Source organism: Aythya ferina (assembly GCF_964211825.1).
Source record: "Aythya ferina genome assembly, chromosome: 7".
Taxonomy (NCBI): Eukaryota; Metazoa; Chordata; class Aves; order Anseriformes; family Anatidae; genus Aythya; species Aythya ferina.
The window spans coordinates 34,223,847-34,246,854 of NC_140302.1; the positions used below are offsets into that span (position 1 = coordinate 34,223,847).

Consider the following 23,008-nt stretch of genomic DNA (forward strand, 5'->3'; position numbering starts at 1 on the left):
GTTACCAGAGCTTTCAAATCCTGGTTGGAAAAGCAGCGTGCGTTGGTTTGACTTGTGGAGACTGAGATGTTGTGTTTGTTGTATGCTGATACTGATAACATGGAGGAAAAAAAAGCCTTGCTTCCCTAACGGAGGTGGTTCAGAACCTCCCAGGTGGCTGCTGCAGAGCTGCTGGTCGTGTGCCAGGCCTGGTTCTCAACCTGTCTCCTCTCCCCCAAAGATAGGTAACGAGGAGCAGCAGGAGAAGCTGCTGCGGGAGTGGCTGGACTGCTGCGTGACGGAAGGAGGGGTCCTGGTGGCGATGCAGAAGAGCTCTCGGCGGCGCAACCACCCTCTGGTCACCCAGATGGTGGAGAAGTGGCTGGATCGCTACCGCCAGATCCGCCCGTGCACATCCCTTTCCGACGGCGAGGAAGACGAGGATGACGACGACGAGTGAGGGTGGGACGGGGGCGGGAAGTCACCAGCGCGTAGCGTCTGACCTGGAGTTAGGGCTGTGCTGTAGCTGTTCGTGGTGGAACGACCTAATTCTAGAAGCAACATGCTGCAAAGGATTTCTCGAACCAGCATGGGGAGAGTCTAGAAGCTCATCTGCTGCGTGGAGAGCACTAAATGGGCTGGACTACAGTTTGTATAAAAACAAAGAAAAAGAAACAAAACAGCTAATTTTATTATCAAGACAGGAGAAACAAACACTTTTTCTTTCTGATTGTAAATCTGTCTATAAATGTACCGCATGTGGTTGTGTAAGAGGTTGCGTAATAGGAAAAGTATACCAGCATCTTAATTATTGCAAAGAAAATTTTTCAAATAAGGGCACTTCCGAAAGCACACGTTAGATGGATTTCTCTTCCCTCTGAGATCCTCTCCCAGTAGAACTTGGGATTCTGCATCACCTTTAGATACTCTGACACACTTCTGTGAAAGGCCCTTTGATGTGAAAGCTCACTAGTGCCCAGGTCAGATGGTCAGGTTTTTTTTGTTTGCACAAAATACCCACAGCAAGTCATCAGCAGAAATACACTCGTTATTTACTAATGCTTCAGTTACTGCTGTGCCCACAAAATAAAATCTGAACACTATGAAACAAACTGGAAGAGAAGGTAAATTTTTCATTGAGTGAAATGATTTGCTTCCTGAAAAAGGTTTTTTTTTTTTTGTCTTATTTCTTCCTTTAATAGTTAATAGATTCCCTTCGATATACTTAAGAATATTTATTCAGAGAAGTGACCTAAAATATATGGATTTTTTTTTTCCAGTGAGCATATACTAAACCAAATTGTGTGAAATTTGACGACTCAGCCCTGATTGATAATTTTGTATCGTCCAAACTTTTGTCTTGCTGTGATACAAACTATATCTCATCGCATCATTTACTCTTTCATCACCTTAAACATTGCTGCAAATGAAAAACCATCTTTTTAAAGGGTTATTCCTTGGTCATCACATCTGATTGAGAAGAAGAAACTATGCTAAAGTTGTTTTTAAAAGCACTGTTATATATTTCTCAGTATGTAAGCCTGGGAATTTCTTGCATGTTGATTGATGTGGCCATACTTATGTAAGTTCCTAAGACTGTAAGTTCAGAGTATATTCTCCAGTAGAAATTTTATTATATTTGATAACTTTAGCCATGTAACCTGTAATGGATAAAGTTTATCTAAAAATCTCACTTAAACACTAAAGGTTAATGCCAGTTTTTACATATACAGTGCAATTCAGGTTTTCTTGAAAAGCACTTTTGATGGTGTGGTGGTTGAATAAGGAATTTTTTTGCAGTAGCTGAAATTGTTTTAATTAGAATTTGGAACGAAGCCCCATAGCACATATTTTTATGTAGTTGAGAGCTATGGAAACCCGGAGGAACTTGCTGCTTTTTTTTTTTTTCTTCCAAATGCTGCTTAGATTGGTGTTGAAATGTGCACAACTCCTACAGAAACTTGGTGACGACACCAAAAGCCTAGAAATAATGAAGTACTGTATTAACTTCGCAATTTTCCCATCACAGATTTCATGGAGGTTTATTATGAGATGTCTTCACGTTTTTGGCCATTTTAGCTCCTCTGGTTGGTGCATGCGCAAACTTTCAGGTAAAAGAGTGCATGTTTAGCTGCAATAGCCGTCTGGTTTACCTGAACTAAATAGGCAAGCTGCTGATACCGAAGAGGTTTTCTGACAAGCATACAGTCCTGTTTCGAGTTCGCTTCCTAAACTGGTATCATTTCGTCCTTTTTTTCTTAACTTGCAAGCGAAACCCTTTTATTCCTCGTCGAGCTGATGACCTGAAGCTTTGCTGTCAGGGGAGCTGAGCGCTGGGTGAGCTGGGATGGGATTTTATGTGGCCTGAGCCAGGGTGAAGGGTGAAGGACATGGGTGAAGAAGCTCGCTATAACTCACATCCCAGCTCGCCCAGGGCCCAGCATTTGAGTGAACAGAATAAGCTCCTACCTATACAGGCTACTTCAAGGGGTGTGCGAAGCATTACCCTCCACTTCTTGCAGTAATGTTCCGTTTCGGGAAGCGAGGCTTCCTTCTGACATGGGGAGAATAACCAACTAATGTGAAAAGTACCCTGAGCCACGCTGCACAGCACGCCTTCCCTCACCTCCTGCCGCTGGACATGGGCCCAGCGTCCCCACCGCCACCTTTCTGTGGCACGGGGACCTTCCCCACGCAGTTGCAGCTGCCCCAAAAGCATGCACCGTGCTCTCTGATGTCTGTCTGGTTCTGGTATGAGAGGACAGTCCTGGTACTCCAGAGCTCTTGGCTTTCTTAATCATTATTGTTCTGTTCTGATGTGCTGTAACATGGTATGTTCAGGTTAACGAGCTTCCCAGCTCGCTTCGGATCTGGTGAAGTTTCTTTTTTTCTTTTTTTTTCTTTTTTTTTTTTTTCCAAAATCAAAGTAATCCAAACCTCATGTACCTGTAGATTAAAGAGATGCAAACCCCGGCTTTGTGCTAGCCCGGTAGTCAGTGTACGTTAATGGGTGCTCTCCTTCACTTGCATGCTTGGAGGTTCACAAATGGGAGATTAATTTGCAAATGTCACCTTGCAGCTGGGCAGCGAGTACACACACAGCCCTGGTTCCCGGTGTCACTTTCCCCATGCCCAGCACACAACTTGGTGTTTCATCACTGCCTCCTTCACGCCTGCTCATTTTCCTGGTTTTATTTATGAACTCCTCGGTGACAATCCCTGTATCTCTTTGGTTTTTAAGACATTAAAACTTAACAATTCTGGGTTCTTCCAGAGCTCTGCTGCACGGCTCATGGCAAATACCCCCAGCAGCTGGTTACACCGCTAACAGGAAGTCTCCAAACACCCACAAACATTTTATTTGCTGCTTTTCCCCTTTCTCCTCTCGCTCAGCAGTGTCCCTTCACCTTTTTATTTGTGTGTGTGTCTTTATTTAGCATGTTTGTCACCTTCAGGCTGCTTGTTTGAAGCTCCTCTTCCATTCCTCCAGGCTCCCTCCGTGCCCTTCTCCAGCGTGGCTCTCAGCAGCGTACCGGGCGCAGATCTTCAGCAGCAACTGTTCGTCTCCCCTTTCCTTGCCTAATCACATCCCACTTGAAACCTGCAGCCTGGGTCCTCACCTTGCTTCTCCCTGCCCTAACTGTGGTGACACTTTCCCCTTTTTTCTTTCCCCTGGTGCCTCTTGGTGTTTGCACAACGGGCACGTGAACCCATCGGGGGGGTACCTTAACGTTGCCGGCCATCCCTGGGGAGCTTCCCTTGGTCTGTGACCCTCTGCACCTTTCACTTCTCCCCCTGCTCAGCTTGTGGCCGTTCAGCAGACGCTGCCCTGGCATTGAGGCTGGGTACAGACAGACCCTGCAGCCCTTGGGGTTTTGAAATCCCTCAACTTTTGGGGCCGTGGCCGCGTGTGGAGCTCCGGGTCCGAGACCTGGCCCCCAGGAACATCCTTGCCCCTGTGAGCTGGCTGTTCACAAACGAACAGAGGCACCAGATTATTTTAAAACAATTCCAAACCTTAACATCAATTGGACATTTCCTTCATGTGGTGTTCCCCATGACCTCTGCACCCGACCTGTTTCACCCTCAGTTTGTTGATAATCAGCGGCGCGCTCTGCGAGCGGTCACGCAACCTCCTTTTTAACGTGCGTGACGCTGGTAACTAGTTTTCAGCTTAATTTAAAACAACCAAAATACAGAGTTTTGGAACCGAGAGCCTTTTTGGTTTCAGCTTTTTCCTCAGTCCCTTTCTGTGCCCGCCTGCCTGCAGGCACCCTGCGAAGGATGGGGTGGACGTGGAGCCACCCAGGCACCTTGCAGCTTTGCTCTTCAGCCCTTCGTCACCGCCTCACAGCTCCAGGAGGTACAAAAAGGAGCGCGAGGTGTAGCTGCCTGTGTAGCACGGGGACACCCTCCTCTTTTCCACTAAAACCCTCCTCTTTTCCGCTGCCCACGGTCGGGGCAGCGCTTTGGGCACGCAGCAGGCACGTCCTGCGGCAGCGAGAGCTCTTGCCTTCCAGAAATTATAGAAATTTTATCACTTTTTATTGAAAACTGCACTGAACGCTAAATGTCCACCTTTACAATAAACAAATACAGGAACGGTAACACACTAAAACAAAACATCTGATAGCCATTGCTTTTTTTTTTTTCTTTTTTTCTTCTTTTTTTTTTTTTCTTTTTCTGTTTGGGACAGCTTAAGGTTTTCTTGTCACAGAAACAGGAATGTACCCATACAAAGGCTCAAAATAGGCCATCGCAAAAACAAAAAGGCGATGATTCACAAAAGACTATGAATATAACATGTAACTAGTTGATACAAATCTAATAGGATTTGTTAAAATCAGTCACAGCTAATAACACGTTTTGAAGTGTTCTTGTATAAAATAGCACGTGAAGAAAAGAAGACTTTTATCCATGTCTAAAAAAGTGGGTTTTGTTCATAGACAGTCTGACAAGTTACCATAAAAAGTGTTTCCTGAGACATAAGGAAATGCAACATTATTCTTGAACCCTTTCCAGCTCAAGACTTTTCCACTTGATAAAATAGCTGCAGATTTAAAACTGAGAAAATATATTTGAGTACAAATAGTGTGTGAAACGTAATAATACTTTCTTCTTTTTTTTAATATATTTTTTTATGTTTTTTTTTTTTTTATGTTTTTTTTTTTTTTCCTTGCATCATTGCAGGGCGTAGGCGGATGCACAGCTACTTTATTCAGTGTAGGGGCAGAGAAGAGCCTGGCCGTTGGTTTTTTTTTTTTTTTCGGGATTTTGGGGCCCTCCCAGCCAAATTCTCTCTGGAGAATTTCGGGCACACGTCGCCGGCCCCGGGGGACCCCGAAACGGATCCGAGCTGATTTTTCTTCTGCTCCTGAGCCGGTATCGCTGCCTCCTGTTAGGAGAGGTGACCGGGTGCGAGAGTAAGGAAAGGGCTGAAGCCACATAATGGTTTCCTCTTAAATTTCTATGTTAACTCGGTAAGGATTGCTCGCTGCAATTGTTTGGAGACAGGTGCAGAAGCCCTGCTCTTCCCAAGGAATCGAGGGGAGAAAAAAATCGATTTTTATTTCATGTGATTGATGCACAGATGAAGGAAACTGAACACACAATAACAGAAGCCGATCATTAATGTCTCATGTCCTAGGTTTCAGCGCTGCAGTAAGCGGGTGACTTCTTCGGGGCTTGACTGCTACCGCTGGGTCCTTAACACTGGAACATCAATGATGCATCTGTCCAAAATCAACATTACAAATTCCGTATCAAATTCTTTTTTTGTTTTGTTTTGTTTTTCAGTCCGTGTATAACTTCTTTTCCAATGTCTCTTGGTCCCAAGTTTATTGAGTGGTTTGTTTTTTGTTTTTGTTTTTGTTTTTGTTTTGTTTTAAATTAGCTGCTATTGCTCGTTGGGATGTTCCCTGTTGTCCCCGTGTTTCGTGGGCTGGTTCGGCGACGGAGCTTGCGAGGGGTGCGCCACGGTGGGCAGGTTGTGGGTGACGGGGATGCCGCCGGGAATGATGCCCTCCATGGCCGCTGGGATGCCTCCCGGCGCGACGCTCACCATCCCGGGGGGGTACCTGGCGGGGGGACACAGAGAGGCAGGGTTTGTCACGGCCCCGATGACCCAGCGAGCCCGGCAGAGGCCACAGAGGTCAGGGGAACAGAGAGGTGCCACCTTTCTGCCAGCATTGGCAGGGGCAGCGCTGCTATTTCTCATTTCATGCACATGACCCAGCTTCCTGATCCTTCCCTTTGTGCAAAACTATCACCGATCGTGGCAATAAACGCTGGCACTGTCACCTACACGGCGCTACCCGCGGGTAGCACAGCTGGAGGCGTAGTGTCAAAGCCCAAAGTAGGGATTTGCTGCAACCAAACGCTGGTTGTGTGTGCTTTGGTTTGGTTTTAACCCCTGAGCAAGCTGCAACCAAATCCCTGGCGTGTTCGAGGGCAGGCATCACTCGCTGAGCCGATGCACTTCATGCTCTGAAAGGGGAGGGAACAGGTTTTGTTTCTGTAGATCCCTGTAACAATCCCCAAATACCCCAGTGATAGAGGGGAGACGAGGACGATGCCAGCACAGTGGATATTGCCACTAATTCCCGGGGTACTTCAATGCCGTCGAGTTGTCCCAGCCCACGTGGCATTGTTTCCCTGAACTCCACAGGCTTAATCCTAAAATTACACACCCGAGCTGTGATCTCATGGGCACGGCAATAGCTTGGTGTGGTGAACTGCACCAGGAGGCAAATATTTCTGCCAGGCAGCTGAAGGGAAAGGAACCAACAGGTACAACAAACACTTGCAGTGGGCAGCCACGCATCCTTTTGCAGGGTGCTGCTGCTCTTCTGTTCTGCAAGCCCTAAAAGATGCAGCCCTGATCCTACAGCGAGTGTGGCTGAGCCCACGTCCCCTGGGCCAGAGCCAGCGCTTCCTAGAAGAGCTGAATGAACTGAAATCCTAATCCCTGAAAGGGAACTTCCTCGTCTCAGTGTTATTTAAAGGCTGTTTGAACACAAACCATGTGCTTTAAGAGCACACGGAGCTGAGAGCGCTTTTCTGGAGAAGCTGTGCTTGTTCCCCCAGAGCTGGGGCAACCTCTGGTGTCCTGGCCGTAGGTGGGCACAGATTTCCTTAAATTTAAACAAGCAAACCCGGACAGAGGAGCTGATCAAAGCTGCAGTTGTTTTTTTTGGCATGTTAGGTTAAGTCTTGCTTGGTCTGGGAGCCCTGGCACTCGTGCAGGTGCCACGCATGGGGCTGCTGTCCCACCACCAGCAGCATCAGGAAAGGTTTCCCCCCAAAAAAATGTACCCCCGTAGGGGAACCCCTGCGCCGGGCAGGCTGGGGCCGTCCTTTTCTCCATCTTACCTGTATGTGGCACCATTGAGCTCCGGATGGATTGCTTGCTGATCTATTACTGACCACGGCGCCGTCGTGACAAAGAATTCCTTGTTGACGCAGTTCCGTAGGCTTTCTGGGATGCGCCCTGCAGTGGGACGAAAGGGAAGCAAGGGTCAGGAACGTCCTGGTTTCGTCGCCCTACAAGAAGCTCCAATTTTTCCATTTCACTCTCTTTGTTGGTGTGAAGGAGGAGAAAAGAATGCCAGGCCAGCCAGGCGTGGAGCTACGCCACCCACATTAATAATGGGACAATTTTTAGGGCAAGAGAAATGCTGGAGTATGGCGAGCATCATCTTGGGGCAAGCTCTGTTCTGTCAGGGTTTGGACGCAGATGGTTTCACTGCTTTGGGGTTTATGGCTGGCATGTAGCCTTACAGGGCCTGCACATCTTTCGACAGCAGCTTCTCAGGGCTTTTTGGGTTAGTGCCACCGAAAGGGGCAGCAACTCCTGCACCGCTGTCCTCCTCCTCCCAGTCATGGTGGCGGCCTTTGCCGTGCTGCACGTGTGTGCCACTGATCAAAAACCCAGAACACACACAAAAAAAGGAACAGAAACATGCCCAAGCGGCAAAAAAAGTAAAGTTTGCTTTCTCAGTCTCCCACTGGGAAGAAACTCAGGGGCAGGACCCCACGGCCTGCAGGAGGGCGAAGACCCAGCTGTGCCCCTCGGGCTCCTCCCGGGCCGGGTACCTGTGATCGCGCGCCGGATTTCGGTGGCAGCAGCTTCCCTCATCTCTAGCGACGCCTGCTCGCTGTACCAGGCGGTGTGCGGGGTGCAGATGAGGTTCGGAGCATCTTTCAAGGGGCCTTGGGCAAAACTGTGCGCAGGGGAGGGAAAGAAAAAATTAATTGGTGTATAAAAAAGGAGAACGAAAGGTGTTAAGAGCGGAAAAAAGGTTTGAGGCCCAACCCCGGCGTGTGCTGTGGCTGCTGGGCTGGAGGGAACCCACCGGAGGGGGATGGACTTTTTGGGGTTCTCTCTTTGGGGGAGCACTTTTTATTAAAAATTGTTTCGGGAGGCACAAGGGCACCACCAGCACTACCCCATCCCGAGGAGCTGCACCCCCTTACAACCAACCCCTTCTTGGCTGTCGCTGAGCAGGGAGCTGCAGCCTGCGAGCAAAAACGCCCAAGGACACGGGAGCAGTAATTCTGCTCTCAGCAGCTCGCTTCTTGTTCCAAGCTCCCCAAAACCCCAAATATCCCTCACTGTGCCAGCCCACAGCCCGTGGATGCTGAGAGGAGCTGGTGCAGGGAAGGAAGGGAAGGAAGGAAGGGAAGGAAGGAAGGGAAGGAAGGCAGGCAGGGGCACCACGAGGGCCTTACCTAAACGGTTCTGACTCGTGCACGTCAAGCGCAGCCCCTCGTATCCGTCCCTCCTTCAGGGCTTGAGTTAAGGCCTTCTCGTCCACCAGCCCCCCACGCGCCGTGTTCACCAGGAACGCGCCCTGCCGCATCTGGCGGCGCCGGGAGAGAGAGCAGTGAGATCTTTGTGCCCTGGACCTGCCCTGGGGGGCACCCCGGGGCTGTGCCCTCATCCCCTGCTCCTGCAAAACCCCTGGGGCTGCAGGCAGGGCCCCACTGTGGGGCACAGGGGTTTGGTGGCAAGGCCAGCGCGGGCTGGTGGCAGCAAACACCACCCGATCCCACAGCCACGGAGCCAGGGAACGTGCTGCAGCCCATAAACCCCACGGGACACGGGGACACCAGCAGTTTTTTGGGTAGCCCACGGGCTGGGGGGGCGCAGAAACCCAGCAGCAGCGCGTGTTTTGTGCCCGCCTTCGTTACCTGCTTAATCGTGAAGTCGTTGATCAGGTGGTGGTTGTGTTCGTTCAGGTTGCAGTGCAAGGAGACGCAGTCGCTCTGGTAGAGCAGGTCCTGGAGCGTGTAGACTCGCTGCACCCCCAGGGACCTCTCGATGCCATCCTGCAGGTACGGGTCGTAAAAGATCACGTTGAAGCCAAACGCCTTGGCTCGGACTGCAACCGCCTGGGCAGTGCGACCTGTGTGCGAGGGAAGGAGAGAGCTCACTGAGCCAGCCCCGGCTGCCACGGCCCTGCTTTGGGCACTGCAGGAAGAAATGCAGCCCGCTGAGGTGCTCTGTCCACCAAAACAAGCCAAAAAAAAAAGAAAAGAAGAGTTCTTTCTTTCTTTTTTTTTTTCAGGCAGTGTTTGGGGGTGGTTTATCATCCAGCCTCTTGCTGAAGGATGTACACGTGGCTAAGACAGCCGGCACGGCCTGGGAGCACAGGTTCAGTACGACTGCGGTGCTGGGGCAGGCAACCCACATATCAACACGTTGTAGTGCTGCTGGAGACCCCAAAAATGATGCTCTGGGGACAGGGACATCCCCCCAGATGCTCTGGGGACAGGGACTCAAACCGGTCCCTCACCCAACGCCCCTCCAGGGGCTCAGCCACGGCTTACAAGGCACAGCCCTTCCCCAAATATGACCAGAAAACATTCCCCCTGCGTTAACCAAACCCACCCCGGTGCTCCTGGTCTCCAAAACTTTAATTCCAGCCCTTCCCAGGGCACTAGAGCACCGTGGAGCCGCCCTGCCCACCTACCGAAGCCGATGAGGCCGAGCGTCTCCCCCCGGATGCGGGCGGCGCCGGAGGCCACCTCGCGGATCTGCTCCACGCTCTGCACCCGCGTGCCCTCCCGCAGCGCCTGGTACAGCCACGTGTTGCGCCGGTAGAGGTTGAGGACGTGGCACACGGTGGAGTCGGCCGTCTCCTCCACGGCGGCCGAGGGGATGTTGCAGACGGCGATGCCTGCAGGGGGACACAGCGCGGGGCACAGCCGTGGCTCAGGGGCAGCCCCGCACCTTGTTTTTTTTTTTTTTTCTTTTTAATCACATTTTAAACTAAATCCTTATTCTCGGTTAGTTTTATCCACCTTCAAAGCGAATTAAATCGTGCTGGCACGAGTCAGCCCTGTTCCACAAAAGGGCTGTTCAGCCATCCTGTTATTTCGGGACCAGCTGCGGCAGAGGGAGAGGAGCGCTCAGGCGTGGTGGTGCGCCCTGCCGGCACTGCAGGGCCAGCTCCAGGCGTGGCGAGGCTTTCTGGCTCAACCAGAAAGAGCCAAAATAGTTGAGTAACCACGGCTGTTCGAAGCCTCTGACATCCCCAGGGTTCACAAACGAATTGGTGAAACGTGGCCATGGAGGCGCGAGGTGCCATGGAAAGGTTTGGGGTGACCGTCACCACCACGGCACCAGCACGGCCTCGACCCTGATGCCAACACTTCTGTGGCAGGACCTGATGGCTCCCGGCAAGAAGCACAGGAGCACACACTCCTCGTGGTGCTGGGGTTTTTTTGGGAGGTCCCTCCCAGGGGACGGCCGCGCCTGCACGGCTCTCCCAGCCCAGCACCGCGGCCGCCCCCGGGCGCCGCGCTCCATAAGGGGGCTTTTGTTCCCCCGCCACAAAAGGGGCATTTTCAGCCAAAAAGGAGATAAAGAGAGATAAAGAGAGCAAATGGTTCAATTCTGGCATCGAACGCCCGTTCTGGGGGTGTTTCTCCTGTCTCCCCAGCAGCAGCCACCAGAGTATGCAGGTAGGTACGGGTCATCCATCGCCTGCACAGCTCGAGGGCCACCTCACGGAAAGCAATCCCAATTAAACTTTACGCTACATTTGTGGGCAGTCATTACATTCCCTGCTCTAAACCGCATCATTTGGCCACCCAATTTGCTACGTGTAACAAGAAGGATTGTACCGCAGCATCCCATTATTTTATTCGCTGTATTTTTCGTTTCTTGATGTTCAGAGCCTCGGAACGTCGTTATAATGGATAATAACAATAAGAGTTAAAAACAGGGAGAAACCATTACACCGAGAAGACACTGTTCTCCTCCCGGAGAAGAATAATTCACTACGCTGAGAATTGCTTTTTTAGGAATGCCTATTTGAGACTCTTATCGCCATTATCCTTCTAGAGTGGCTCACGTGCAGTGCCTGTTATTCCGAACTTCCCCAGAGATCACCCTTAATACAAGATACCCTAAACACTACCGTGGGACTTCTGGATAGATGGAGCCTTTGGATCGGATGAGCAAAAAAAAGGTTGCTACAGCTGCTAGGATCACAGGTATTTATCACTAGGTGTCTGTAAGTCGGTGGCCCCAGCAATGCACCCTGCATTTTACCCGTTCCTGGGGCATCCTTGACAAGGTGGCATGGGAAGCAGCCAAGACCTAACACGCAGCCCCTGTCCCACACGAGGCCTTCCCAGCAGTAGGAGCATGACTCAAGGAACCCGATCAGATCAAGAGACTAAGCTTGCTAGGCAAAATTTAATAAAAAGGACATCGAGGTGCTTGAGCGGGTACAGAGAAGGGCGACGAAGCTGGTGAGGGGCCTGGAGAACAAGTCCTACGAGGAGCGGCTGAGGGAGCTGGGCTTGTTCAGCCTGGAGAAGAGGAGGCTCAGGGGTGACCTTATTGCTCTTTACAGATACCTTAAAGGAGGCTGTAGAGAGGTGGGGGTTGGCCTGTTCTCCCACGTGCCTGGTGACAGGACGAGGGGGAATGGGCTTAAGTTGAGCCAGGGGAGTTTTAGGTTAGATGTTAGGAAGAACTTCTTTACAGAAAGGGTTGTGAGGCATTGGAACAGGCTGCCCAGGGAAGTGGTGGAGTCACCATCCCTGGAAGTCTTCAAAAGACGCTTAGATGTACAGCTTAGGGATATGGTTTAGTGGAGGGCTGTTAGCGTTAGGTTGGAGGTTGGACTCGATGACCTTGAGGTCTCTTCCAACCTAGAAAATTCTGTGATTCTGTGATTCTGTGAAATCAATTCCCCTATGTCAATACCGGTGAGTCCGAGGGGCAAGTGGAGCTACAGGCAGCGCAGGAACGGAGGCCTCACGTGGGGCAGTTTCAGCACGATACGACTCTAAATGATTCCTTCTAAAACTGCAGCATTTTGTTTAATTCATGATCATGTTTTCTTGTCACAACACACTCCACACGCAAAATATTTAAGCTGCACCTTTCATTTCAGGGCCGAATCCACCCTGTTCGGGAGGTCCCGCCTGAACCTCCCTTTGGTTACCGCTCCCCCAGGGGGACCGGGGGCCACCGGTGCTGCTCTGAAACACTGGGAGGGATGTGGGGATGTGGGAGGGAGCCGGGGTGCAGGACCGAGACCTACCGAGCTCCCCCGCCGCTTTGATGTCGATGTTGTCGTAGCCGCTGCCTATTCGAACGATGACCCGCAGGGCCTTGAACTTCTCCAGGTCCTCTCGGGTCAGCGTGATGGTGTGGTACATCATGGCCCCCACGGCTTCGTTTAATACCTGGAACAAAGCAGGGAGATGTCAGGAGCCACCAGGACGCTCGCAGGGGACACGTGCGGCTCCTGGAAGCCAGGGACCTCCGGGATCAGGACTATTAGACAGTAAATCCCTAGGGATTTGGGAATGAACTGGATGGGCATCTGGACATAATGATGATCCATCCGGACAGGCAGGGAGAGGAAAACAAGCACGTTGCTCACCCAGATGTTTTTCCAGGCTCCTACCTATCAGAAACCTCTGGAAACCCAACACCCAAATTCTCCAAGAGTTGCTCATCGATCGTTGGGTGCCTCATAAAGAACTGTCCTTCCCCCATATGTAATATCTGAATAAATGAGGTTATTTCTGGTTTTCTTTCCCAGCTCCTGGAATTGATTTCTGATCACTTCAGACCTCCCTGGAGCTACCTCAACGTGCACGGAGATAACTTGGACACGAGCGCTTCCAGGAGCTGAGCCCCCCAGCAGCAGGGGAGGTGCAGGGCGCCGTGTGCTGCTGCGGCACCGAGCGAGCAGGCTTCAAAAACTACGAGAAATATTAATGGTAGTGAGGTCAGAAATCCCACACTAAGAGATTCGGTGACTTTTTGCTCCTAAAATAACCCCCGGCTGAGTTTTTATCTGCAGCACCCTGTGTCGATGCCGGCTGCTGACCCACTCGAGGTGCAGCCTTGCGTGTTTTATCCTCGAGAGGCACACGGGGCAGGACGAGGAGCGTGCCCGGCCCCCGCCGCCCGCCCCAAGCAGCCCCCCGGTACCTTCTCGTGGATCTCCTGAGTTGATTGTGCGTCACAGAACGCGACGGTGGCCAGATCCTTCAGGATGGGCATCTCCACCGTGCAGTCCCTGCCGTCCAGCAGTGCCACCAGGGGCCGGGGGTGCATGGGGCCGTTCATGATCTGAGGGCGGATACCTGCAGGCAGAAGGAGCGCAGATTTTACACCTGATCTGTTTTTTTTTTTTTTATTTTTTTTACCATTTTGACCAGCTCAGAAAGACAAGCCTGAACAGACTCCCACTAAGCAAAACACCATTTTTTTTTTTTTTCTGTGGAAAAGCACAAAAAGAGCAGGGCACCAACAACCCCATCCATCCCTGTATCCCATGGGATGCTCTGGGACGTGCAGCTGGAGCCCCACACACGGGGACAAACCCAGCGCAGACCCCACTCAATGCTTACCAAGCCTCCCCGTGGGCTGCTGCCTCGAGCAAATGTATATTCAGGTGTCTGCTCAGCTGTGCTGCTTTTTTTCCTCATTTTACAACTCCACGTTGAGGCTGGGAACCGAATGAGAATCACCGAGGGTTGCAGCAAGCCCCACCTTTGTATCCTATTAACCGCTCAGCCGGGGATTAACAAGTTCATTTTTGGACAAGTCACTTTGATATTTTTGGGCCTCCTTTTACCACTCAGGAAGGCCGTTCGTTACGATAGGATTGTAGGAACAGCTCAACTGTTTGGTGGTCATAGTTTTGGGGAAAAGCAGTAGTTTTGGGCACAACGGGTTTTACTTCTGCAGCCACAGCGTGAGCAGACCTGGCCTCAAGGGCTTGAGATTGGAAACCCCTCGCACACAGCACCACCCTCCTTAGCAAAACACACAAGAACTTTGCAGACTACTGGAAAAAAACTCTCTTTTTGTAAGCATAAAGGTGAAAAGCCCACGTTGTACCTCGGCATGCCGTCCTACACAGCAGAAGCAATAAATGACTTGAGCACATCGGGGCGAGGTTGCTCTCCCTCCATGCCACACCACCAAAGTCCCGATTTACCCCCTGTTGCAGTAAAATTGTTCATGATGTTGTTTGGGCAGGGAACCCACGGAGTTGTTTCCCCTGTAGACAACCTCGCTGCTCCTTCCGAAACCGGAGACCCGTCATTAACCAAAGAGGGTTTCTGGTCCGGGGCTGGGGTTTCTGGGGCGGGTCGGACGTCTCACAGGGAGCACTGCAGAACAAATGCTATTGTCTGCGGCGCTACGTGGGGCTGTTGGACTGAGGGAGGACGAGGCTGGGAGCAGGAGGCTCCTCTGGGGACGCTGCCAGGGGCTGGGGGTGCTCGGCTCCCCGTGGAGCACCGCAGCCTCCTGCTGAGCCCCGGCACAGCCCCACGTGCCCCGGGCATGACAGCGAGGGAACTGATGAGAGCAGCATGGAGCTGCTTTATTATTATTATTATTATTATTATTAATCTTTATTTTTAAGGGAAAGTTAAGTGTGCCTTTTTGTCCAGGATGCTGCTGGTGAAGAGAAGCCTCCGGAGCGTGCCAGCACCAAGAGCATCGCCCTGGGGCCACACGGGGTGGGAAGGAGCCACAAGGGGAAAAAACAACCCTGTAGGAACAGAGGGGTTCAGAGGGGTGAGCTTCACAGCCCCACGTTCCTCTTGTACCGAACCAGTGTAAGAATAAAGAGCAGACCCACCCGGCAGAGCCAGGGGGGAAGATTTCCAGCGTCACGCCTGAACGCTTTTGGAGCGGGTCCCTCTCTCCGCCCTCCCCAGCGAGCTCCCCATCAGCACGCACTGGGAGCGATGCGTCGTGTTTGCACGCCTTTCAGCCAGATGGGACTGCAGCCGTGTCAGCGGGCAGGGTGCAGCGCCGAGATGGTTTGGGTAACCGCGAGGAGCTCACCGTAAGCAGATCAGCCAGAATAAAAAACACGCAGAGGGCTTACACAACCCGAAGCGAAGCGCTGCGCCCCGGTGGATTGTTTTCTCTGTTTAACAAGGAGGTGAATTATAACCCTGGCTTCAACACCTGCTAAAGGCAGCGATCTCCAGGACGTGGAGCATCACCTATCCGCCTCATGCTGAGATTATTCCAAAAAAAAAAGGGACAAGGTGGTGCTCTGGCAAGGTGCTGTGGTGGTGCCAGCCCCCAAAATAAGTTTTTTTTTTTTGCTGCCATTGCATGAGCTCCTCTGGAAGTGGACCGACACACACAGCTTTTCTTTTTTGAAGCAGCATCTGTGCCTTGGCTGCCCTCGCTCCTCTTCCTCACCGGGGCCGCTCGCTCCAGCTCGGCGGGGAAAGTTTGGGAAGGGAATGGCTGCGAGAAGGAGCGCACCACGCACGGCAAAACCACGTTTTAATTAAGACCACCGACAGGTTTGCAGCCTGGATCCCCCAATGTGGGGCTCCCGGCCCTACCCACAGCCTTCTCCCTTGTGTGCTTCCCGCAAAACCAGGCGAAACTTGCCCGCTTCTCCTCCCGCTCTGCGCCCGCTTCATTAACAACGAGGTATGCCTGGACCAGAAAGTAATTAAGCAGCCGGGCGCTCCCTTGCGATAAGGCAACGGGGCTGTTAACCCCTTGGGAGCCCGTCCATGGGGCTGCTCAGCCCCTCCTGGGGCTGGGACACGCTCCCCTGGCCATATGGCCCCAAATTCGGCTGCTTCCCTGCCACCCCTGGCTGCCTGTGAAGCCTGAGGTCGCCGCGAAGTTGCCGCCAGGGTTGCTCGATCCGCCTCTTCCCAGCGTTTTTGGCTCCCCGTGGACTCTCGCCAGCGTTTTCGGCGGAGAGCTTTTTAAGGGAGAGGGAGAAGAGGAAGGGTTCATGGAAAAAAAAACAACAAAACAAAAAAAAAAAAGAGAGAAGGAGAAGGAGAAGAAAGCTTTTGCAGTCACACTGGGAACTCAAACTCCACCCCGGCTCGCAGGCAGCGCCGCTTGTTGCACGCAGCCCGGCGCATAAAGTGCTTTTGTTTCATTTTTAATACACAAAGCCTGCTTGTCCTCTCCTGCCGCTCCTCCCCTTTGCCACCCACTTGTATCCGATTCCAATGGCACCCCTGCCAGCAGAATTAGGGAGTGCTCCCTGCTAAATGGCAGCCTTTGTGTGGCCGCGAGCCGGCTGGTACTATCTCACCGAAACAAAAGCAGAAGCCATTTGCCTAATTCTTATTAATCTCAGTTGCCTACGCCACGCAGCATTAAGGAAAAAGGAAATAAAAAAAAAAAAAAAAAAAGGAAAAGCGAGCGTTAAACACGTTCCCTTGCAGTATATAAAAGTGCATCGAGAAGCGATGCCGGCCATCGGCCGAACCGCTCATTCACCACCAAGCAGCTACAGTTTTACAGGCAGCTACACACTTTATTAAACAAGCAGAAAAGAAACAGGAAATTTCCCCTTGCCTGGAAAATGTTGCCTCCACATTCTTCTTCTTATTAAAAACCACACATGGCAGTGGAGGAGGAGGGAGGGAGGAGGAGGGGGGGGACCCACACACGAGAAAATACTACCACTTTGCAGTGCGTCGACTCTCCTTGCGTCTACGAGGGGGTATCTTCAAACAGGCGGTCCCACGGCCCACAGCTGCAACATCTCAAGACAAATGTCTCTTTGAACGCGGAGGGAAAAGAAAAGGCTTTTGTCCTGAGCCACAGAAGAATGGTCTGAAATTGCTAGAGGAGTTACAGTCACCTCCGTGCGGCTCCCAACTCTTCAGAGCACTCCCTCCAGACTTTGCCGAAGCTTTTAACTAATCATCGTTCTTTCCCAGCCCTTGAATAAAATCATGTGAGTGCCAGCCAAAAAATCTTATGCTATGCACACTAAAGGGTTTGTATATGTCACAGTTTCTTTTCCCCCTTCCACTCCCCTCCTCCTATTGACTTGCACATACGTCTTTTTTTTTTTTTTTTTCCCCCTAGTTGTCTCGAATGGATTTAATCTGTGCCATGCTGCGTTTTATGTTTGTTTGGGTTTTATTTTTTATTTTTTTGAAACTTAAAAATGAAACATGATTTTCCACACTGAGCGCATTGAACGAGGCTCCGGGAACAGGCTGGTAGCCTTCAGCAGCAGCAAAAAAAGGAGCACAAAGCACGGGGGGAGGCGAGCCCGTGGGGATCTCACCCAGCGCCCAAGAGCGAAGGGCCAAATCCTTTTGTCCTGCGTGTGCCATCCACGGGGTAACGAGGGGTGGAAGGGCATTGATGGAGGGATCCAGGTGGCCCTTCTGTGAGCTACCTTGGATCCTGCAACCCAATTTTCAGGCACAGATCCCCAAACCCAAACCAGACAGCTGCTGGCACACTGGTGGCACCGGCTGACATGTTTCACCTGGGACACACACAGTACTTGGGGAAATGCACCAGCAAGGAGCTCCACCTGCAGCCGGGTGTATTTTTTCCACCCAAATCCATGGAAACCCTCCCGAAGATCCCACCAGCACAGCCCCAGGTCCATGTGTCGGCCTCCACGAGCTCAGTCCTGAAACAGGAGGCTAGGTCGGGAGCAGGAGCAGAGCTTCCCAAAGAAAGGATGCTCGTTCCTTCCCTGAACTTCCCAGTGAGTCAATAAATGCTTCTCATCACAAACACGTGAGAAAACGAAGCAAGACACAGCCTTTATCTCGCAGTCAGGGGAAAAGAGATATTTACTGCTGCTCCCAGTGGCAAGTACTCTGGAGGCACTTGGTGTTCTGCAGGCACAGCCACACAAACACGCAGTGGGTACAGAAAGTGACATCAAATTGCTCTTCTATAAACCACGCTGGGCTGGGGTTTAGGAACGCTTCAGAGAAATGTGAGGGGCAGGGTCCCCGCAGGGACCACCTCGTCCCTTTTGGGTCCCCGTTGGGTCCTTCCCTACCCTTTTTCTCCTTTTGTCTTTCCCCTTTTACCCAAATGGAAACAAACTACCTCATTAAAAAATAAACAGCTTGTTCCAGTAAATGGACAGCTTTCTTTCTTTTTTTTTTTTTTTTTAAATAAAAAATAAAACAGAGGAGAACGATGCTGATGCTTTCCTCTAGGTTTCTCCCCGGATCCAAACTTGTCCCAATAAAATGTGGGTTTCTTTGTGAATGCAGGTGGGTGTCCCCACCACAACAGCCAGCACACGGCAGGGCCCCGCTGCTGTCCCCAAAATGCAGGGCGCAAGGGAGGAGTACAGGAGGCTGCTGGGCTTCAGAGCACCCTGAGGGATTCGGGGTGCTCTGAAAAACTCCAAAACTCCAAAAACTGGAGATGCTGCTTGTTGGATGGATCACGCCAGGCCTTATTTCTTCTCCGCGTGCACAGAAAGAGAGGGGGACGTGAAACACCTCCACGCCCAATCCCCCCAAATGCTGGGGCAGCCCATCTGCTGCCTGCAGCACGATTCGGTGTCTGCAGTTTAAAAAAAGGACCGTGCCTTCAGCAAGCACCGTGGCACAGAAAATAGCCCAGCCTGCCCGTTTTGGGGAAAAATTCCCCAAAATTTGTTCAAGTTATGTTATCACGAAGAGAGAGACAAAAACAAACCGGGGTGTTCATTTACCTCATGGGACAGCGCACCAGCAAGAAACTGATGCCTTGACTCAGGTCGTTTGCAGCAAAAAGAGAAGGAAAACAACCCAGCTAGGATCTAGCCCAGGCTTTTTTTTTTTGGGAGAGCAACATGGGGCCTTCAGTAAGGCCCCAGCTTGATGTCGAGAGCCTCCCCTGAGCATCCTTCGGCCAATTTTCAAGTGCCTCAAGGGGCTGGCAGCAGCCTCGGCTCCCCGTGCTAACGCTGCAGATGGGCCGAGGTCTGAGGCAGGGCTGGGACCACCCGGGGAGCACCCAGAGCCCTGGCCTGGGGCTGAGGGCTGGTTTCAATCCCTAACTCCATCAAAACGTCTCAGCCAAGGGAGGAGGAGTCCTCGTGAGGAAAGGGGCTCGGCCCCTTCGTTAGCAGCCTGGCCCTGATGGCCTTCTGCATAGGAGCTGCGGGAGGCCTCCGTGCCCAAGGAGGCCATGCAGGATGCTCGGGACACCCCACTGGGAGCCCTCCTGCTGCCTAGTGAGGCTGGCTGGCTCCCAAAGGAGAGACTTCAACACCCAGGGGTCTTGCCAAGGCCTCGTCCTCCGCGAGGCCTTATTAAAATAGCTCCTGGGCCTTTGCCAGGCGCGCGAGCCAAGCCCGAGCCGTCTGTTCGGCGACCCTGCTGCAAGGTCATCCCTTCTGGAGCCCGAAAACCATCACCGTGTGGCCTGTGCAAGAGGAATGCTTCTGCCAATTGTGCTTTCTCCCCTTCCACCACCATTCCTGGTCTCTGCTCTCCCATCCCCTCCTCTCCTCTGCAGTGAAGATCAGACCAAACCTCGCGGTGGAGCCGAATGTGAAGCACTGCCGTGCTCCCACCCGTCCTGCAGCACATTTCCACGCCTGGTTTTGCCTTCCTATTTTCTTGCTTTGCTGTTTTTTCTTAATTCCTTTCCCATCCTGGTTTGTGCTCCCTCCCTGCCCTGCAGCTCTGGTGCTCTCCCATCTCTCCGTGAAGAATTTGAGAAGGATTCGGCTCAGCGCAAAGCGGGATGGCAAAATGCAAACGCATGGACCAGGGAGTAACTCTGGAAGGTCCTGGGAGGTGCTGAATGCCTGCAAATCCCACTAATTTCCCCAAGATAAACACACTCACTTCCTCGCAACGCTGGATCATGACTAAATGAGGGAAAAACCTAAATACCAGCATTCAAAAGGACTTAACTACAACCTACATGCTATTAAAGTTGATTTACTTTCACAGCTAATGCTTTACAAGTGTATCTTAGGATTTTATCATAGTTACTCTGAAAAAAAAAAAAAAAGACACGTGTCAAATTCCTGTTGACATTTTCAACAGCCTAGAACCACAGAAACACAGCAAGCAGAAGTTTGGGCATGGCACCAAGCCCCAAAACCTACCTGCTCCCCATGGCTTAGCTCAGGAAACCTCAAATCCCGGGTGCCAGGCTGCCCTGCCCCAAAAGCCCCAGCTCCTGGCCCTTCTCTGTATTACGACAATATTTTTAATATTGTCGTAAAGCTCTCTCCATAGATACATCAGTAAAATAAAGAAGGGTCACAGGGAGGATTTGCTGCCTTCCCATGCCGTGCTTGCAGCTGCACTCCCCAAAAAGCATCCTCTAAAGGAGCTTCCAGTGGGATTGGGGCTACCAGGGCCCGACATCTTATCTCCCAGTCACCTGTGAGGCTGCTCGCCCAGCTGGGAGAAACAACAGCATAAAACTCCCCCCGAGAAACCTCAATCTCTTTATCCAACCACTCTGAAAAAAAGATTTCAGAGATGCCACACAATACAGCCCTTTTTAGCTGGTTCTGCCCTCAAGCCGTGCATTAATACAGCTGAGGCTAAGCTGGATTGAGGGAATTTGAAATCGGGGCACTGGCTGACATGGAAGGCTATCAAAAAAAGGAAAAATCACTCCAAAAAGAAAAAAAAAATGAAAAAGTCCACACAAAACCAGACTGCGAGCTGAAAATTTCACGTGGTCAGGGTGAACGTACGAAATCTCTCACTGGAAATGCTGCTAAAAATAGCATCCCGTCTCTCGTTACAGAGAGTACACTGATTAATAAAAATACACTGATTAATAACAAGCTGCCAGATCTTAGAGTATTAGGATCCCAACTCAGTTAATCAATAGCTTTTAGACTGAAGGAAAAAAGTGGTGGCTGGGGCAGGGAACTCCTCTCCTTATTTTGGAGCCATCCTTTTTTAATCTCCTGACTTTGTGCCTCTGCAGAGCCTTGCTACCTGCTGCTCACCAGCAATTCCTGGATGTTGAGAGCATCCTGAAGGTGCAGAAGGGCACTGTAAGTAGTTCAGAAAGAAGTGAGAACATGCTCATACATTTACAGAGACTGCCCAGGTGCACAAAGGAACAGACTTTTGCGGCAGCACGTAGAAAATTTGTCTTTGTCTATACAGATGTCAGGATTTTATTGGGAAGCCTCAAGCCAGAAAACTGTTTCGTAATTCGGGGGTATTAAATCTTTCTTAAAACGTTCATATCAATTCAAACCAAATGAGATATCTCTTGTGAGCTGCTTTTGAACTCGGTTCTTTCAAACATCCATTAAACCTTTTGAAACTTCAACACATTTTATTTGTAATGTAACGTGCAACCGTGGAGATCTGAAGAAAAGTCTGTGGTCCCAAAAGCACGTATGTGTGTCTAAGTGTTCGAGTTGGCCTAATAAAATCACAGAATCACAGAATTTCCTAGGTTGGAAGAGACCTCAAGGTCATCGAGTCCAACCTCCAACCTAACGCTAACAGCCCTCCACTAAACCATATCCCTAAGCTCTACATCTAAACGTCTTTTGAAGAAATTATCTCTCCCTGCAAACCCTGTCAGTCTCCCAGGCCGAAGCAGCTTTCCAGCCGGGCTGTTCTGGAGCCCTGGACGAGCAACACGCTCTAGGTGAGAAATGTCACCTGATGTTTTTTCTCATCCCTGGCTCCCCAAAAGTTCTCTGATTAGCGATTATCTAAGGCTGTTTATTTAACATTTCAAACTAAGGCCATGGACCAAGGAATGCCTATTAAACACCGCCACTATTTGGTACCAAAAGCAGCTCTTCACCTTGAGACACCTGATGCTTTGAGACGGCTTCGTCAGCAGAAGTGATCCCTGTCCCCATCGAGGGCTTCTGCATGGAAAAACACCTCTAGTGCTCGCAGGGTGCACTCGAGGCCGTTCAGCCGAGGCTGGATTAAACCCACAGTGTTTTGCAAATCCCCCCTTGTACTCGTGCCATCTCCCACCTCGCCCATACTCAGCCCGGTCAGCGCATGCCAGCACCTTCTGGTTTATGGAAACTGCATTCACCGTCCAAATATTGTGCAGTTCCTCGAGTAACACAGCTCGCAGCCGCCCTAATTTATCAACAGTGTTTAGAATAGTATCACAAGTAACGATAGATGAAAAATATATTTTAAAGGAAAGCTATTTAAACTGTGGTAATCTGGAAGAATCTTTGCTAATCTGCTACCTCTCCGAGCAGAAGAATTGCACGCTTCCTGGCTTTCAGGGTAAAACAAAAATGAGCACTGGCAGAGCAAGCAAAACCATCTACAAATACAAATCAACCTTTTCTCCTTGTGAGCCGGAGTCGCCCAAGGGATAACTGCATGATCATGCTTCTGATGTGTTTATACAGCACATTTCATCTTCATTAATCCAGATAACACACTGGCACAGCCTTATTTTTCGAGTCCAAGAGCGACGAGCTGTTCCCCTGCTCTTGCGGGTCAGTACCCACTGCTCCCCTCAACTGGGGCTCCTCCTGATTTTGGTGGCTGGTGGCACGTGTGCCCATTGCTGGCCCTTTCCTCCCCAATCCTGCTGCAGATGTCAGGTGCTGGCACTGCACAGGACCTGCAGTGAGAAGGGCAGCGACTGAAGCACCATCGGCTCGGATGGATGCTGCTGCGCCCTGCACACACCAGCTGGGCTCTGACACACGGGGGGACCTCAGAAAAAAAATATTTGTTAGAGGAGGGGAGTGAGATGATGGGATAAAGCTCCCGTATCCATATTTTCTTTCTTTTTTTTTTTTAATGA

General features: G+C 51.0%; 2 protein-coding genes across 9 annotated transcripts in view; one reads left to right on the top strand and one right to left on the bottom strand.

Annotated features, from left to right (window-relative positions):
• ZRANB1 (zinc finger RANBP2-type containing 1) overlaps positions 1–5,290 on the top strand; it is a 36,535-nt gene extending 31,245 nt beyond the window's left edge. For all 4 annotated transcript variants that reach the window (XM_084525982.1, XM_084525979.1, XM_084525981.1 and 1 more), the window contains one exon: positions 221–5,290. In XM_084525982.1, the coding sequence (XP_084382108.1) occupies positions 221–439 (219 nt within the window). In that variant the 3' untranslated portion in view covers positions 440–5,290. The remainder of the gene's footprint in view (positions 1–220) is intronic.
• A 231-nt stretch (positions 5,291–5,521) lies between these two features.
• CTBP2 (C-terminal binding protein 2) overlaps positions 5,522–23,008 on the bottom strand; it is a 115,494-nt gene continuing 98,007 nt past the window's right edge. For 4 of the 5 annotated variants that reach the window (XM_084525983.1, XM_084525985.1, XM_084525984.1 and 1 more), the window contains exons 3-10: positions 13,445–13,599; positions 12,543–12,687; positions 9,954–10,160; positions 9,172–9,386; positions 8,710–8,840; positions 8,074–8,201; positions 7,351–7,468; positions 5,522–6,056 (exon numbers count right to left, since the gene is read on the bottom strand). In XM_084525983.1, coding sequence (XP_084382109.1) covers positions 5,876–6,056; positions 7,351–7,468; positions 8,074–8,201; positions 8,710–8,840; positions 9,172–9,386; positions 9,954–10,160; positions 12,543–12,687; positions 13,445–13,599 — 1,280 coding nt within the window. In that variant the 3' untranslated portion in view covers positions 5,522–5,875. Of the gene's footprint in view, positions 6,057–7,350; positions 7,469–8,073; positions 8,202–8,709; positions 8,841–9,171; positions 9,387–9,953; positions 10,161–12,542; positions 12,688–13,444; positions 13,600–16,930; positions 17,124–23,008 lie in introns of those variants that run through there. The other variant, XM_084525987.1, reaches the window with a different exon arrangement.